The sequence below is a fragment of the Podarcis pityusensis genome (assembly GCF_964106645.2).
Source record: "Podarcis pityusensis genome assembly, chromosome: 8".
Lineage (NCBI taxonomy): Eukaryota > Metazoa > Chordata > Lepidosauria > Squamata > Lacertidae > Podarcis > Podarcis pityusensis.
This window is the reverse complement of record NC_138033.1, coordinates 38616924-38632274: the sequence shown is the minus strand read 5'-3', so window position 1 is coordinate 38632274 and position 15351 is coordinate 38616924. Positions and strand designations below refer to the sequence as shown.

Below are 15351 nucleotides of genomic sequence, written 5' to 3'. Positions count from 1 at the left end.
TCGGGAGCCAAAACGTTCGAGAACTAAGCTGTTCAAAAACCAGTGTATGACTGTACTTTGTTCTTCTCTTAGATTTTCCTTTGTGGCTTGGAGAGATTCTTGATACTCATTCATTCAGTCCTCACTCATTTATTTCCCTCCTCCAAAGAGGGAACCAAGGGTAGGGTAAGGAAGCTTTCTTAGTTTGAGGGACACATTCCCGTCTGAGGGGTCATGTGCCAAAGGTGTGGCCAGAGGCCAAAGTAGCCAGACTAACAGGTATGAGTCTTACCTTTCAGCTTATTCAAACCACACATGCCAGAGATTTCCACTCTCACACACACACAATTTCCGTCCTTCATCCTGCCAAGTTAGAGACATTATATTAAGTCACACTCCAGCCGATCAAAAGCATTCAAAGAGAGTGTGTAGCAGGGCTAGTGAGGGGTGTTTCCTGAGTGGAAGTGGGTGTGGCCTGGAGAGAGTATTGAGTGCTGGATGGAGAGGCCTAAGGTTCCCCATCCCTGATATAAACCCTTCAGGGTGCACTCTGGGTTGCACCTTGAAGCAGGTTTTCAAGCCAATACTTCAGTCCCACTGTCTGCAGATGCATTCCCTGTCAGAAAATCAGCCATGGCACCTATCAGTTGTTTGATGTGGGGGGAGGGCCTAAACTGGTGGGTTGCCCAATTTTTGACCCTGGTTGCACACATGCACCCCTGGCAACAGTATTGGGGGATGACCCACATGCAAAGTTTGCAGGCACAGTTCATCATCCAGTTAGGACAACATCCACCAACCTGGTCCACTCCAGATGCTCTGGACTACAACTCCCATTGTCTCCATCCAGCACTGCTATATGATGCTAGGGCTGATGGGAGTTGTAGTCCACAAAATCCAAAGGTTGAGGAAGGCTAGGCTAGCTATACACTTTTAAAAGCCTGCTTCTTGTCTGCATGCATCACTAGATTGGCACAAACCATTTTGCCCTTGCCCTAATGTAACAATTCAGCTACATTCTTTAAACTTGCATTCCAAACATCTTTACACTTGGTCGTCATTGGCCTCCCACCCTTTTTTCCCCACAGTAGATTTTTTTATTTTTTAGGGAAATGCTTTAAATAAATAAATACAAAAATTTTGAAGGGCCCTTGATGCTTGCTAAATCCTACTTTTTCTTTGCTGGTTAGTTGCTGAATTTTGTTTTTAATTTTTTTGCACATTTGATTGTTCTGAACCATTATTAACTGTCATTTTGTATGGAGTGCGAATGACTGTCTGTTGATTTAATAGGTCTTTTGATTCTTATTGTAATAATTTATTGGCTGTCAGTAATGTATTTATTAGTTACCAAATGTTAATAAAATGCCAGCTCTTTTCTAGCGTTTGAGATATTTTATTGGGTTTTCCTCTTCTGAGAAAGCCTCAAGGAAATCGCAGAATGATTAACAGTTTTGTCTGTTATGGGTGAAAAGAGGTCCTGTTTCACATGGTGCATAGGTAAAACTAGAGAACGCCCAAAACCAAGTTGTAGCAATGGCCACCCACTTGGATGGTTTTAAAAGAGGATTAGACAAATTTGTGGCCGATAAGGCTATCAGTGGCTACTAGTGATGTTGATCTGCCTCCACTGCCAAGGGCAGTATGCTAAGAATCAGAAGTTAAAGAGCACTGTGGCACTCAGGTCCTACTTATGGGCTTCCCATAGGCATCTCATTGACTGCTATGAGAACAACATGTAGGACTAGATGGGCCTTTGGCCTGATGCAACAGGGCTGTAAATATGTTTGTGAGTGGTATAATACATGTTTCTTCATAAGGAAATTTCTGCCCAGTGAGGATTCCTCCATGGTAACTTGAGTGTTTCATCCTTTTTGCACATTAAGTGGATGCATGGGGTAAGGAACTGGGTTGGTGACTACTGTACTGAGTTGGTGACTCCCAATGACTACACTTTCAGCTAAAGTTCTGAACAAAGCCAATGGACGTACATATTGTGTGTGCGTAGACACTCTCTGCACAGTTGCAGAACAATGGAGTAAAGCTGCAACCTTAAGTATGCTTACTTGGGACTCTGTTGACCACAGTGGAACTAACATTGGAGTTGAGAGGGCTGTGCTACATGTGTCTTTTTGAAAGGGTTAGATCAGCGACAACCAACATGATGCCCTCTAGATGGGATGCCAACTCCCATCAGCCCCAACCAGCATGGCCAATGGTCAGGGATGGTCCAGCAACGTTTGGGCAGCTCCATGTTGGCTATCCCTGGATTAGATTAAATACTGGATGGTGGCTGATGGGCAACACTGACTGGGACTAATGGGAGTTGTAGCCCAAAATATCTAGAGGGCCTCATGTTGAAGAGACTTCTGTAGACAAGCTCTACATACCTAAATCCTGCTCATGTAAAGGCTTGCAAGGCTTCCCCCTTTTCTGCCATATTCTCGTCATCGCACCATCGCAAACCTTTCTTCCAGTGGGGAGATTGCTTTGTGCCTGAAAGTCATTATCTTACACAAGATGCAGTCACCAGTCGGCCAACCTGCTTCTGTAACAAGCTCTTTTCCTACATAAGATCCCCAGCCATTAATGCATGGTGGCACTCAAAACAAAGCAGGAAAGCAGGAAATTCTCTGTGTAACAAGTGTCATTTATGGGGTTTCTGGACAGTCAATTCCCAGTACACTATCTGAATCCCATTTCCTGGTTCTGACTTGGCAAATTGTTTTATGAGGTGGTTTGCGTTTGACTTTTGGCAGGTTTTAATAGCCAGAACTGTTGCAATGTACTCTTCTTCCAATTAATGCAGGGATGTTTAATTGCGATGCAGTAGGGAAGCCAAATGGCCCAGCTGTTCAAAGGAACAGGAGGTCAAAGAGGCCCCTTTAAAACTCTCTCTTGGGCTCAACCCTGACACAGACATGCTTCCCTTGAGGGCAATGCCTCTTTGAGAGGCAGCAAAGACTAACTTTAGGGTAGCCATGTGATTTGCAGACTTCTTTTTCCATCTGCTGTGCACCAGAAGGTGTTGGTGCCAGCTTAGTTTAGGAAAACGATGAAAGTCTGTCCTGTCTCTTTGGGAACATGTGATAGAAGGCAGATAGAGGCAGATAGAATTCTGCATAGTATAGTTGCAGAAAGGATAAGAAGTTTTGCTCCATCCCTCATAATACTAGAACTCAGGGCCGTCATCCAATGAAGCTGAATATTGGAAGATTCAGGACAGACAAAAGGAAGTGTTCTCCATCGCTAAACTGTGGAATTTGCTCCCACAAGAGATAGCGATGGCCACTAACTTGCATGACTTTAAAAGGGGATTAGACAAATTCATGATGGATAAGGTTATCAGTGGCTCTGAAAACCAGTTGCCAGGAATTACAGGTGAAGAAGAGTGCTGCTGCACTCCTGTCCTGCTTGCAGGCTTCCCAGAGGCATCTGGTTGGCCACTGTGAGAACAGATTGCTTGATTCGATACACCTTAGGCCTGATCTAGTAGGGCTCTTCTTATGTTCTGAAATTCCAAGAACAATATCCCTTTCATCTGATTCAACAAGGCTTCTCTTATGGCTACAGGGCTTAAAGCCAATGTCCACCCCACAAGAGGTGGCAGGCAGAGGGTAAGCCCTGTTCCCCATGATCACTGGGTTGGAAATAGGCACCCCATTCCTACCCACCCCCTCATTTCCCAGACGCATACCAGAGACAAGTATACTCTCACACAGCCAGCTATTCAAAGCTAACAGGTTTTCTATCAGTCAATGCCAAGAAACATCAAACTGGGAGATACCTGCTGTACAACAAGATCAGGCTTAACCCACCCTCAGTTGTTACCTGGGACAAGTATTCACCCGCCATCACCCACCCAAGAAGAGCACAGTTCCATGCTATAGGACTCTCACTCCAGCAGTATGTGACCGCTTCTCCTCTGGCCTAGTATATGCCCTCTCCTTCCCCAGCACTAATAACAGGGTATGTTAATTTTGGGAAGTGTCCTTACTTGGCTGGAGAACTGCATTGTAGAATTCAGAGAAGTGTCCATTTTGAAGATTGGCTCTATTTTGGTTTGTGTGTTTCAGAAATTCAGAAAGTGTGAATTAAGTAGGTTCACCTCTAAATGTGAAGTTAATCAAATTTCTTCCCTATTTCTACTTGTTAGCCATCTTTCCTGTCATCAAATGTTTCAGTTAATGCTCCAGGGAGATAGCATAACTTTCCCCCCAGAGCTTTTCTAAATCAGGAAGTGCAGGCAGCCAGGAAAGCTGTGAAGCGCTAAGGAAATGTTTTGTGGAAATGGTGGGAAGGGGGACAAACAGCACCCATGGCCATCTTGTAACAATAAATTAAGCTCAACCCTTCATTCATCCAAACAATAAAGAAAGTCTAAAGACTCTCTCAAGTGCCCTGAAAAAGAATACGAAAAAATGGGAAACTCAAGAAGGACTTTTGGATGGTATTTAACTTACTTATTAACTGACATGAACAAGATAATATTGGAAACAGTTGATGGGTTTCTACTTTCTGCTGCAAAGACCATAAAGGGGTTTTGTTGATTTAATTTTGTCTTTGTTTGGTTCTAAGTATCATATTTCTTAACTCAGTGTGTGTTGGAAATTGTATTATTTTGGTGTATTAATTTATTTATGCTGGGTCTGTGACCATATAAGAACATTTATCTCGCTTTGGACGTGCATGTTTTATGCCAATCTGCATCATCTTTTTGGGAGATATGCAAGTGGTGACACTAAGGCTTGGATGGGGAAAGTCAGGTGGAGACTCTGTGCTGCTGTGGTTTTTTGAGATGTCAATACTGATCATCTTCAGTGTTATGTACTGGAACTCGAAGGGAGCTCCATAACTGGGCCTCCAGCAAAATGCACTTTTGATCCTTGCTATAAAGATCTTCAGAAGGCTTTTAAAAGCTCATGTATTTCAAAGAGCAGCATTTCCTAATCTGGTGCCCTCTGTATGTTTTGAATTACAACTCCATCAGCTGACTTCGGCTGGTGGACGTGGTAGTCCAAAACCTAGGGAGGGCACCAGATTGGGGAAGATTTCAGTGGTTAATTTTTGTGTGTGAAATTCCTGAAAGCTATGGACCATTTTTAAAATGTTTAATACTCTTTCTAAGATGCTATTTTATAACTTTTTATACATTTTTATACCATTATAAAGTATAAAAATGTATAAAAAGTTATAAAATACTTTTATGCTTTAAAGTATTTTGATTCTGATTATAAACTGGCTTGTGAGGATTATATCCTAAAAAGAAAGCCTAGAAATATTCTAAATAAAGGTATATGTCTCACAAGAGTCTATATATATATATATATATATATATATATATATATATATATATAGTTTTAAACCTGGGGAGGCAATCCCTTGGGAACCAAGGTTTGGGAGTAAGAAAAGTCAAATTGTTAGAGAAGATACTGGTTGGAAATAGCTTTCTTGAAAGGCAAGGTATCAGTCCCTCAAATAAATGAGGCCTGTTTGGGGCTGCATCTGTTTATAGAATGATTAGCGCTAGACATAGATCCAGATAATGACTTTTGTATTCCTTTGGACCAGGAGCTCTTGGAGCAACCTGAAAACTGTCCTAGCCTAAGTTTTAATGATTTCTGTGCAACACCTCCTGCACACCATGTTGAGCCAGTCTGATGCTTCCAGACTGTCCCTGCTTTCAGGTGGGATCCAATCACACACTGGGAAATTCAGTTTTCTTTCATTATAGCTGATTGGGTTGTTTTGCACAACAAACCTGCTTCCCCCAAAGAGTGGGTTTTTGCAATAAGGAAAAGGATGGTGAAGTGCCTTGGAAAGTGTACTGATAACCCTTCCTTTGACACACTCCCATCTAACCTCCCTGAAAACAAATCAGACTGAATGCTCATTAAATAGCCAACATCATCTAATCTCCTTGTAAACAAATCAGAATGAAACGGGACATTTTCCCATGTACCTCAGCAATATCTTTTCTCTGTCCTCTCCACCTAAGGCTCAGCCCTTTTGGTTTGTTTCTTTAACAACCAACCATCATAAAGGGTTCTAAGAGCTCATTGCTCTGAGATGTTTTCGCTCAGCCTTCTCTGGCCGGCCTACTTGCCCTACAGGTGTGTCATGCCCTCCAACATTTCTCCGCTGAAAATAGGGATGTCCTAAGGAAAAGTGGGATGGTTCTGTAAATATGGTACTGTCCCTGGACAACAGGGACACTTGGAGGGTCTGGTGTTTTGGACTACAAAATTCCTATCAGCCCGAACATCATGCAGCCATCTTGGCTGGGACTGATGGCTATTGTAGCCCAAAGCATCTGGAGGGCAGCAGGTTGGGAAAGGCTTTTTTTAAAGCTGATCCTAATTGACAGATATGGCAACTGTTGTTTCTCTGTAATTCTCATGGGCATATCTTTCCAGGAGAGCTTTATCTAAATGACACAGAAAAGCTAGGTGGAGAATAGGTCCTGAAGACATCATAACACCACCCATTTTCTTGACTTCACTTCTTCATGATATGTAACTCTTTGGGTTTTCGGTACACGTGGATCTTTGATCATTTCTCAGTTGCTGGTTTGGTAACTATTCTCTTTCTCTAATCCTAACTTTCTGTTTCTTTCTCTCTGTTTGTTTCTCTCTCTCTCTCTCTCTCTCTCGTTCTTTGTCTTTCTTTTCTTCTCTTCCTATATGTGCCTTGCCATAGAACCGCATGCATGAGTCTCTAATGCTCTTCGATTCCATCTGTAACAACAAATTCTTCATTGACACCTCCATCATTCTCTTCCTCAACAAGAAAGACCTGTTTGGTGAGAAGATCAAGAAATCACCTCTGACCATCTGCTTCCCTGAATATACAGGTATGTAATGGCAGCGCCTGAGGGTGCTCAAGATCCAGCTGTGGAGCAAACGAAAAACAAAAGACTGACCCATGGAGCAGAGTCTGCTGAAACCCCAAGTGTAAACCAGGAGATATTTGATCCAGTCCTGCCTGAGAGATAACTCCCCTAGAAAACAGACTACATACTCTGGCTGATTGCCTTCCTGTTTTCTGCCGAGGCATCAGCTGAGCTACCATGATGTCACAGAGAGTTGGCAGATTCTCATCAGTGGGAAGGAAGTGTCCGTCTATGAGCAGAAAAAAAGCATCAGACTAATCACACAAGGCAGCTTCTGCCAGGCTGTGCCATTTCACAGGGCAAGTGGGGGGGGGCTGCATGTTTGAAAGCCCCCCTCCCCAACATGCAAACACTCCCAGTATTATTAATATATATTTTTAAAAACTAGCATGTCAAGAAAATGAGTGATCATTGAGCCTTAACACATACTGGGGGGGGGTGTTTCAAATATGCATTCAGATTAGGAAGAAATGGTTCAGATCCACCTAATTTAGTAGACTCACCTCAGATTGATCTGGAAGTGGATTTGGCAAACAAAGCTGCTTTCAGGAAAATAGCTCATTATATTCAGAGCCCAATTCCCAGATTAGCATCAGATCACATTTCCAATAACTTTATTTCCCACATCCTTACGAATCCTACTTCTAGAATACCAGTGAGGAGAAGGCTCACTCGTGAGTTCCCTCAGGCATCCGGTCGACCACTATGAGATCTGACCGTTTCCGAAGTTCTAAGATCCGTATGTACAGAGGAGTATGTTTGGTTGGTATTAGTCATCATTCCCGTGAATAAATTTTGCTTGCAGTCCATTGAGAAGTCCTGCTTGCAGGCTTTCCATCTGGTTGGCCACTGTGGGAACAGGATGCTGGACTTGATAAGCATTTGACCTGATTGAGTAGTGAGGCTCTTCTCCTGTTCTTATTTTATAGCTACCATCTAAACTTGTGCTGAGTTTTGTATTTTTATTTTTATAACGTTATTTTTTATTTTTTTAAATGTCTCCTACCCCTCCCTCCCTCTCTATGCAGGTCCCAACACATATGAAGATGCTGCAGCCTATATCCAAGCACAATTTGAAAGCAAAAACCGCTCGCCCAACAAGGAGATTTACTGTCACATGACATGTGCGACAGACACGGGTAACATCCAGGTGGTATTCGATGCCGTCACCGACATCATCATTGCCAACAACCTCCGAGGCTGCGGCTTATACTGACCCCTCTCCCTTTTCTCCATCCCATCCTGTATAGCAAGCAACTTATTTGGAAACAATCACAGCGAGAGGAAAATAAAATAAAATATTTGGAAAAAAAGGCAAAACAAAATATGAGTCTCTCTCACACACACACATGCAAACACAAACACAATAATAATAATAATATTAATAATGATGATGAATCATGCAAGTTGGTAAATAAAAAGGCATAATGAAAATTTTTATATAAAAACATTTTTCCTTTTCCTTTTATTTATTTATTTTAGTTTGCCTCAGAAGAGTACTGGGTAGCACTGATGCCCCTGACATCACCTTAAAATCCTTCCTTTCTGCTAAAGTAACGTTGCCTGCAAGCCTATACCTGTTGACTTGGGAGTAAGCCCCCATTGAAAGCAGCAGGACTTACCTCTGAGTAGACATGCATCGGATTGCACTAGTCATGGCAGGTAATTCATTGCAAAAGATGCTTTTGGAAAACAACAAGAAAGAAAAAAGACCATACTCTGAATTTTTCTAAACTCGCCGTCCACATAGCATAAGATACTACGTGAGTTTTAAAAGGAATCAACTTTCTTAAAAAAAGAAAAGAAAAAAGTGGTAATATTATTTTTTTTAAGACTCCTTTGTGCATAGGGTGCTTTAGGGTATGAGCGGGGAAGGATGGCTTCCCCTGCCCAGTTCCTGTGGATTTTTTAAAAAGATGTACCACCATCTAAGTTGCTGCTGCAATGCATCATTTGCCACAGGGCCGCTGAGCTTTCAGGGATCCTCAGTTCCGTTCAGCTATGGAGTAGTTAAAACCTATTAAAAGGGGGAAAACTGAGGGGGAGCTTGCGGGGAGAAAGAAACAGAATAGAGTTAGAATAGAGGTGACAGGCCAGCACCCTTCGTTGACCATGTTTATATATATAATCCTTCAGGAATATAAAGAAAGGGGCCTCCTTCTGTCTCTGCTTCTTTAAACCAGCATGGGAGACTGGCAAAGGGAATTTCTATCAGCAATTTGAAAGTTGTACCTGAGATAGCATCCCTCCTACACCCCGCAGGTCAGGTGGAAGAATTCCCCCTCTCTCACAAACAGTCCGTGCTCAAGCTCTTTATGTAGGAGAGATGGTGGGGAAAACATCCCCCATCCTTTATCGCAATTTAAGTACAGCTTTTATTTGGAGGATTACTCCTTTTCTAATATATTTGATTCCGGGTCTCCGTGCTCCCATCCACCCAATATTTATGTTCAGACCAGGCCTCCTGTGGGCCCCCCTCCCCCAACTCTCCATTTATGATTCTCCAGCGCGGATCCTCTTCACTAGTAGCATGAACTTTGAGCCTTTATATAAAGACACGCAGCCTTCCGTATCGCCTCGGTGTCTGATGTCCTGAATTTTTGGAATGGTGGCTGTGCACTTCTGTAGGTTTGCTGTGTAAAACCTGGTTTTAGACTAGTCTTTACATTTAGAACCTAAGACAAACAAAAAGAGAATTTTTTAATGATGATGATGAAAGGGTAAAGAAGAGAAATTAAAGATTTGACTTCCTTACGGATTTTGTTAAGAAAGAAAAGAACAGAAAGGTCTCTCCCCACCCCCGATTCCCCTCTTGCTTTATTTAAAACACACACACAAAACACAGAGATCTATAAATAGACACACACACACACACACACACACACACACACACAATGGCATTGTGAACCCATTCTAAGAGAGACATTTTCTATTGGACTTGGTTCCGGTTGCTTGTTGGCACTGGTAGGGTGAAACCTTTGAGCAAGCAGAAGTCTGACCCATACAAACCGCCATCTTAAATCTTGGCAGATTCTAATGGCCATTAAGACGCAGACCCCAACAACCTTTCATATAGAGGGTTGCCAGCTATCGGGGATCAGCCGAGAAAGTTCAGGAACGGCTTGCCCAGCCAACAAGACACCCTACATCTGTGGGGAATGCAGCAAAATAAAAAAATAGAATAAAATGGAGGAGTTATGGGCCTCCCAGTTTTCCCTCTCCCGTTCTACTATTACAGGTGCTGCTTTTTGCTCAGGGGGGATGGGATAACGGAGGCAAGTCCCTTCCTTTGCCCTTGCATCTCACTCACCTTAGCCATGACCTTGTAGGTGGTAACATTTAGGTGCAAAAAGATTGTCAGCAACAGAATCCCAGTGGGAATTGTTAGTGGCTCTTTGTATTTTAATCGTTGCTGTACTAATTGTTGCCCGCTCCTGAAAGCGTTCTCTCCCCAAAAGCCTCTTGTCTACACAATGATCCAACACACCTGCCTTCAGAGTGGGCCAGGCAAGCAGAGAGGGATGTCTCTTTAACTTTCTCGTTTAATAATGATTCACTGTTCTGAATTGTCTCGTTCACTCTCTGGATTTGTATTTTTAAAAATAATAATAATAAGCACAGCTGTCTTTGGCCTCCCTAAATGCTCTTGTCTTTGACTTTTTTTCCCTTCCGAATGACACTGTGTTATGCATTACCAATGTCCTTTCCTTTTTCTGTTTAATTTTTTTTTAAGTGGGTTAGTTTAAATTGGGAGGGCATTATTTTTGTTGTTCCATTCTCATTTTTAATCCCCCACCATGCTTCCCTGTGAATACTTTTTTTTCATGCTGCTTCCTCTTCCTCCCTCGCACCCTTGCCCTTACAATCCTTCCTTTTAGTGAATGGTGTTTTCTCTCTCTTTCTCTCATGTGGGGGTGTTTGTGCTGCAAAAACAAAAGGGGAAAAAATACAAAAAACAAAGAAAAAAATAAAATAATCTCTTAAAAAAAATAAAAAATACACCAGAAAAAACCACCAAAAAAAGGAAAACGAAAACAAAAATCGAATGTAGTGTTTACATTATTTAAAAAGCCACCATTTTCATGACCCTTTGTCATATCTACTTTTTGGTTAGCGATCAGATGTCTTCACGGTTTCACTTTTAAGAGGTACCTTTGCTGGAAAAAGCCAACTGCACCTGTCTAAAAAACAGAATAAAATAAAGAGAAATTCTCATATATATATATATATATATATATATATATATATATATATATATCACACACATGCACACACACACACACAAGCATATATATATATATATATATATATATATATATTCATTCTAAAAGCGCCAGGTCTTTCTAAGCCTTTCTATTACCAATCGGTGAGGTTTCTGTGATCTTATTAGACACTGCCAATTTCTTTCTCTGACTAATGGAAAAAAATTCATGTGTAGCTTAATAAAGAGAATGTTTGTCTGTACCACTGAGGCTCTTTCTCTCTCACCTTCTGATTCTACAGTCATTTTATTGTAAATATATATATATTATGTTCCCTCACTGCTTTTCCTTTTGAGCAAGTATATGCGTATGATAGACATATCCTGGGATCTTTTATAGCGTCCTCAAACAAACCCACCTCAAACTGGGACCTCCGAGGATACCTAGGGTGGTCAGCCTAGTGAGTACCAATTGCCCTCTTCAAGCACCCTAGTGGGTGAGGGAGGCAGCCAGCAGGGACCATAGCCGTCAACCTTCCCTTTTTTGCGGGAAATTCCCTTATTCCAGCGCTGTTTCCCGCTGCTTTCCGCTGCTATCCCGGATTGTTAGATACTGTAGACTGTCCCTAGGACAGGTGAGGCTGCTGATCCCTTATTTTCAAATCTGAAAGTTGACAGCTATGGCAGGGACAAGTGCAATAACTCTCCCCCCTGTTGCTATCTCCTCCCCCCACAAGTTGGAGGATGACTTTCGTAAATGGGGAGTCTCCTTTCCTTGTGGACCTCACCCTGCAAGGTAGTACTGTGACTTCACATGAAGACAGGAAGTTCCCTGCATTAGAGAGGCACCTTCCGGCTTTTGGAGGATGACACGGGGTTAACTTAAGGTTGCATACACAACATTCATTTAAAGCACATTTCCCCTCCAAAAGGGGGGGGGGGCTTGGAATCAAGGGAACTAGAGTTTGTTAAGGGTGCTGGAATTGTAGTTCTTTGAAGAATAAACTACAGTTCCTAGGATTCTTTTTTTTGGGGGGGTGCGCTTTAAATGCATGGTGTGTACTTTGTCCTAGTGGCTGTTGAGCAGAGAAAACAGAAAAGGAGGTGAAACGGAATGGGGTACCTAGGAACAGGGCATGGCCGGCTGTCGCTCTGAACAGGTGCAGTTCAAAGTCTCACTTGTTGAGGCTTCACACATGAGTTATATATGTAAATCTGTTTATTTCAATGGGCCTCAATATGCCTGATTCTACAGTGGATTTCAACTATAATGTAGGCATCTAGCCCAGGACCAACCCAAGAGGTTTTGCCACCTGAGGCAAAACAGAAAATGCTGCCGACCTCCCTCCCCGCCTTGCAACCTGAGGAGGATATTGAAAATTGGATTTCTTAGTGCGCTAAGAAACTGTAATTGTGCAGTTGGATCCTGTGCATACTCAGCAGTAACCATGCTAAATTTCATGGGATTTGCCTCCCAGGTATATGTACATAGGACTGCAGCTTAGGTATCATTCCATCCTGTGCTCCTGGCAGTCCCAGGAACAGTGATTTTACTATGCATTAGGGCATTATAGGTGGCTGTGTCCCTTTATAGTGCCCCTTATGCTGGGCCAAGGGTATCCTTTTAAAGCAGCAAAAATCAGCTTTCTCTCCTGGCTTTGCCGAGTTCTGCCTCCTCTCCAGCTCTTCAAGTGGTATTCAAAGAGGTTTAGATAAATTTGTGGAGGATAAGGCTACCTTCCTCCACTGTTGGGAAGCTGGAGGATGGGGGAGGGCTGTTGCACAGTCCTGCTTGTGGACTTCCCATTGGGCATTGATAACAGGATGGTGCACTTGTCAAGCTGTTCTTTGTGCGTCCATCATTTGAAGAGTTCTGGTGCCAGTCCTGCCCCCCCCCCCAGCCCAGCACAGCCTTTATTTGAATAGTGCTTTCAAGTCCTATTTTGGGAAGTGTGGCTCATACAAGCTAACAGCAGCTACAAGAGGCTTTACCCAGAAAATACCCTAGGTCCCAGACTTATTTGTCTGTGAAATGGACACAATACCTACTCCAGCCAGGCAAAAGAACTCAAGGAGGGGATGGAGTGGAGCTAGTGAAGGGTTTGACCTGGAGAGGGGCAGCTATGGAGGCCTGGAGGGCCACATTTGGCCCTCAGCCCTGAGGTTCCACAATATGCAATGTATTGCAATGTATTGTGATATGCAATGTATTGTGATTTGCAATGTATTGTGAAGGTCTGTGCATACCTTCCTGGCAAGAGTGGGGACTGGGACAGATCTCCAGGACAGACAGAGGTGCTCATTCTCCTTTGGCGAAGGGACAGCAATCCCCCAAGGGTGATAGACTGTAAAAGGCAATGGGCTTTAGCTGCTAGGTCTCACAGCAGTGACCTTAGCACCCTTTTGGTTTTAAGTGGAGAGGAAAAGGGAAAACAGAAAGACTTGGAGAGACCAAATGCAAAGGAAGGCAAAACTATTTAACCTTTAATACCACTATAGTTGCAGATGCCACACCTCCTTCCCTCTTCTGCAAGAATTCTTTCTCCTTTACAGCTAATGAAGCAGTTTGAACATGCATACATATGGGGCCAAAGATTGACAGTGTCACAGGATACAGTAAAAAAGCAAGTCCTGGGCCGAAAAAGGCTGAAGACGTGTGCAGATGTATTTACACATGCATCTACATTCCTTGATTCATCTTCACTTGTATAGAAGCCAAAGGTAGGGGCCACTTTGAAAAGTCTTTGAGGTGGTATGAAAACTCTCTTTTGGGAATTAATTAGTTACTGTCTTACTCAGACTTGGAAGTCTTCTCTTAATGCTGCAGCTTTCAAGTGTGATTCAGGTGGGTGACAATGGAACCGTTCAGTCCCCTGAAAATGGCAGGTGCAGGCATTTCTGTTGCCTAACAGAAACACAGTAAGAACTTTTGCTCTTACTCTGAAATCTATCCATATAGAACCCTAAGACTCTGTGAACATCCACCCTGTGTTTTTCCTTGTCCCTGGGATGATTCACCTCCTCTGACTCGTGAAGCAGTTTACTGTCTTTGCAAAGAACAAAGTGTCCATAGGCCCTAGCTGGTTTTGTGTGTTGCTGCTTGAGCCTTTGGATTATTACTAGATGTAGATAAGCTTTATTGTACTAGCCAAAGGCCATGACAAAACCATATAAACACTATCAAAGAAATAAGGAACTATATATCTAGGTATCTAGATAAAATCTATATAAAAACAGAAGGATTATTACTAAGTATCACTGAATTCAGAGTTTTTTAAGCGTTGGTTTTCACAGCAGCTCATGAACCAGATTTTTTATGGGAGGCTCCGGTTGGATGACAGCTGCAACAGGCAAGCAGTAGAATCGCCTTCCAGCTCTCAGGGGAATCCTCAGCATTGCTTGGCTACTCTCTCTTAATGGCTAGGCTTTGTTTTTCAGGGAGCAGAGAAGGAACAAGGCAGTTGCACAGAATGCAACACAAGACTTATGCTGTTTTTCCCCACTCCCCTTCTCATTTCAGAATCCACACACAACTTCCCACACTCGTTTCAATAATTTATGCCAGAAATGCAGATCTAGTCCTAGAAAGGTCTTCTTCCAGGATATCCCCGTGCAACCACCTCACAGCTGGTGACAGAAACCAAACAGCTTACACCTAAGTTGGTTGTGTGAATAGGTTACAAACCAGACTTGAGCTTGAGCTTCCAGCATACACTGGGGCATAAATGACAGAATGAGCACACCCATGTCCCTCCTGAAAGTGCAGCCAGAAAGTAAAAAATATTATGAAGCAAAAGAGCACAATACAAAAGCCTCACTTTGCTTCATCCAAAATAATTGATCTAAAGTTGAGTAAAATTCCCAGTCCCTTTGTTTCACTCTCATTTTCACCCTTCCGATAACTGAAGTGGGTCAGTCAGATGGAGAATCCAAATGTAAAGACTGCCACCATGTGGGTAACTGAGGTGGCGTTGATGGAAGGGAGTAAGCAGAGAACGGCTTTTCTACTTGATTTCTTCAAATATATCCAGAAAATGTACTTCGCTTTCAAAGCAATTTGAGGAAGAGCTTTCAGATCAAGTGTCCAAATAGTGAACCCATAGGTGATCTACCACACATCGGCAACTGTTGCGTAATAACATTACTTCTGGTAGGATGATACAGACCCTCCTCCAGGGTAAGAGAGCTCGTAGTTTGACAATCTATCTGTATGGATTCACTGATACTTGAGAGTGGTGGGGAGAGAAGATGTGCAAAGTGTTCAAAAAAGAAGTTTGTT

General features: G+C 42.6%; 1 protein-coding gene across 1 annotated transcript in view; it reads left to right on the top strand.

Annotated features, from left to right (window-relative positions):
* GNAO1 (G protein subunit alpha o1) overlaps positions 1 to 11335 on the top strand; it is a 175074-nt gene extending 163739 nt beyond the window's left edge. Inside the window, exons 7-8 of the mRNA XM_081015876.1 lie at positions 6679 to 6832; positions 7900 to 11335. Coding sequence (XP_080872002.1) covers positions 6679 to 6832; positions 7900 to 8087 — 342 coding nt within the window. The 3' untranslated portion in view covers positions 8088 to 11335. The remainder of the gene's footprint in view (positions 1 to 6678; positions 6833 to 7899) is intronic.
* Positions 11336 to 15351: the final 4016 nt, after the last annotated feature.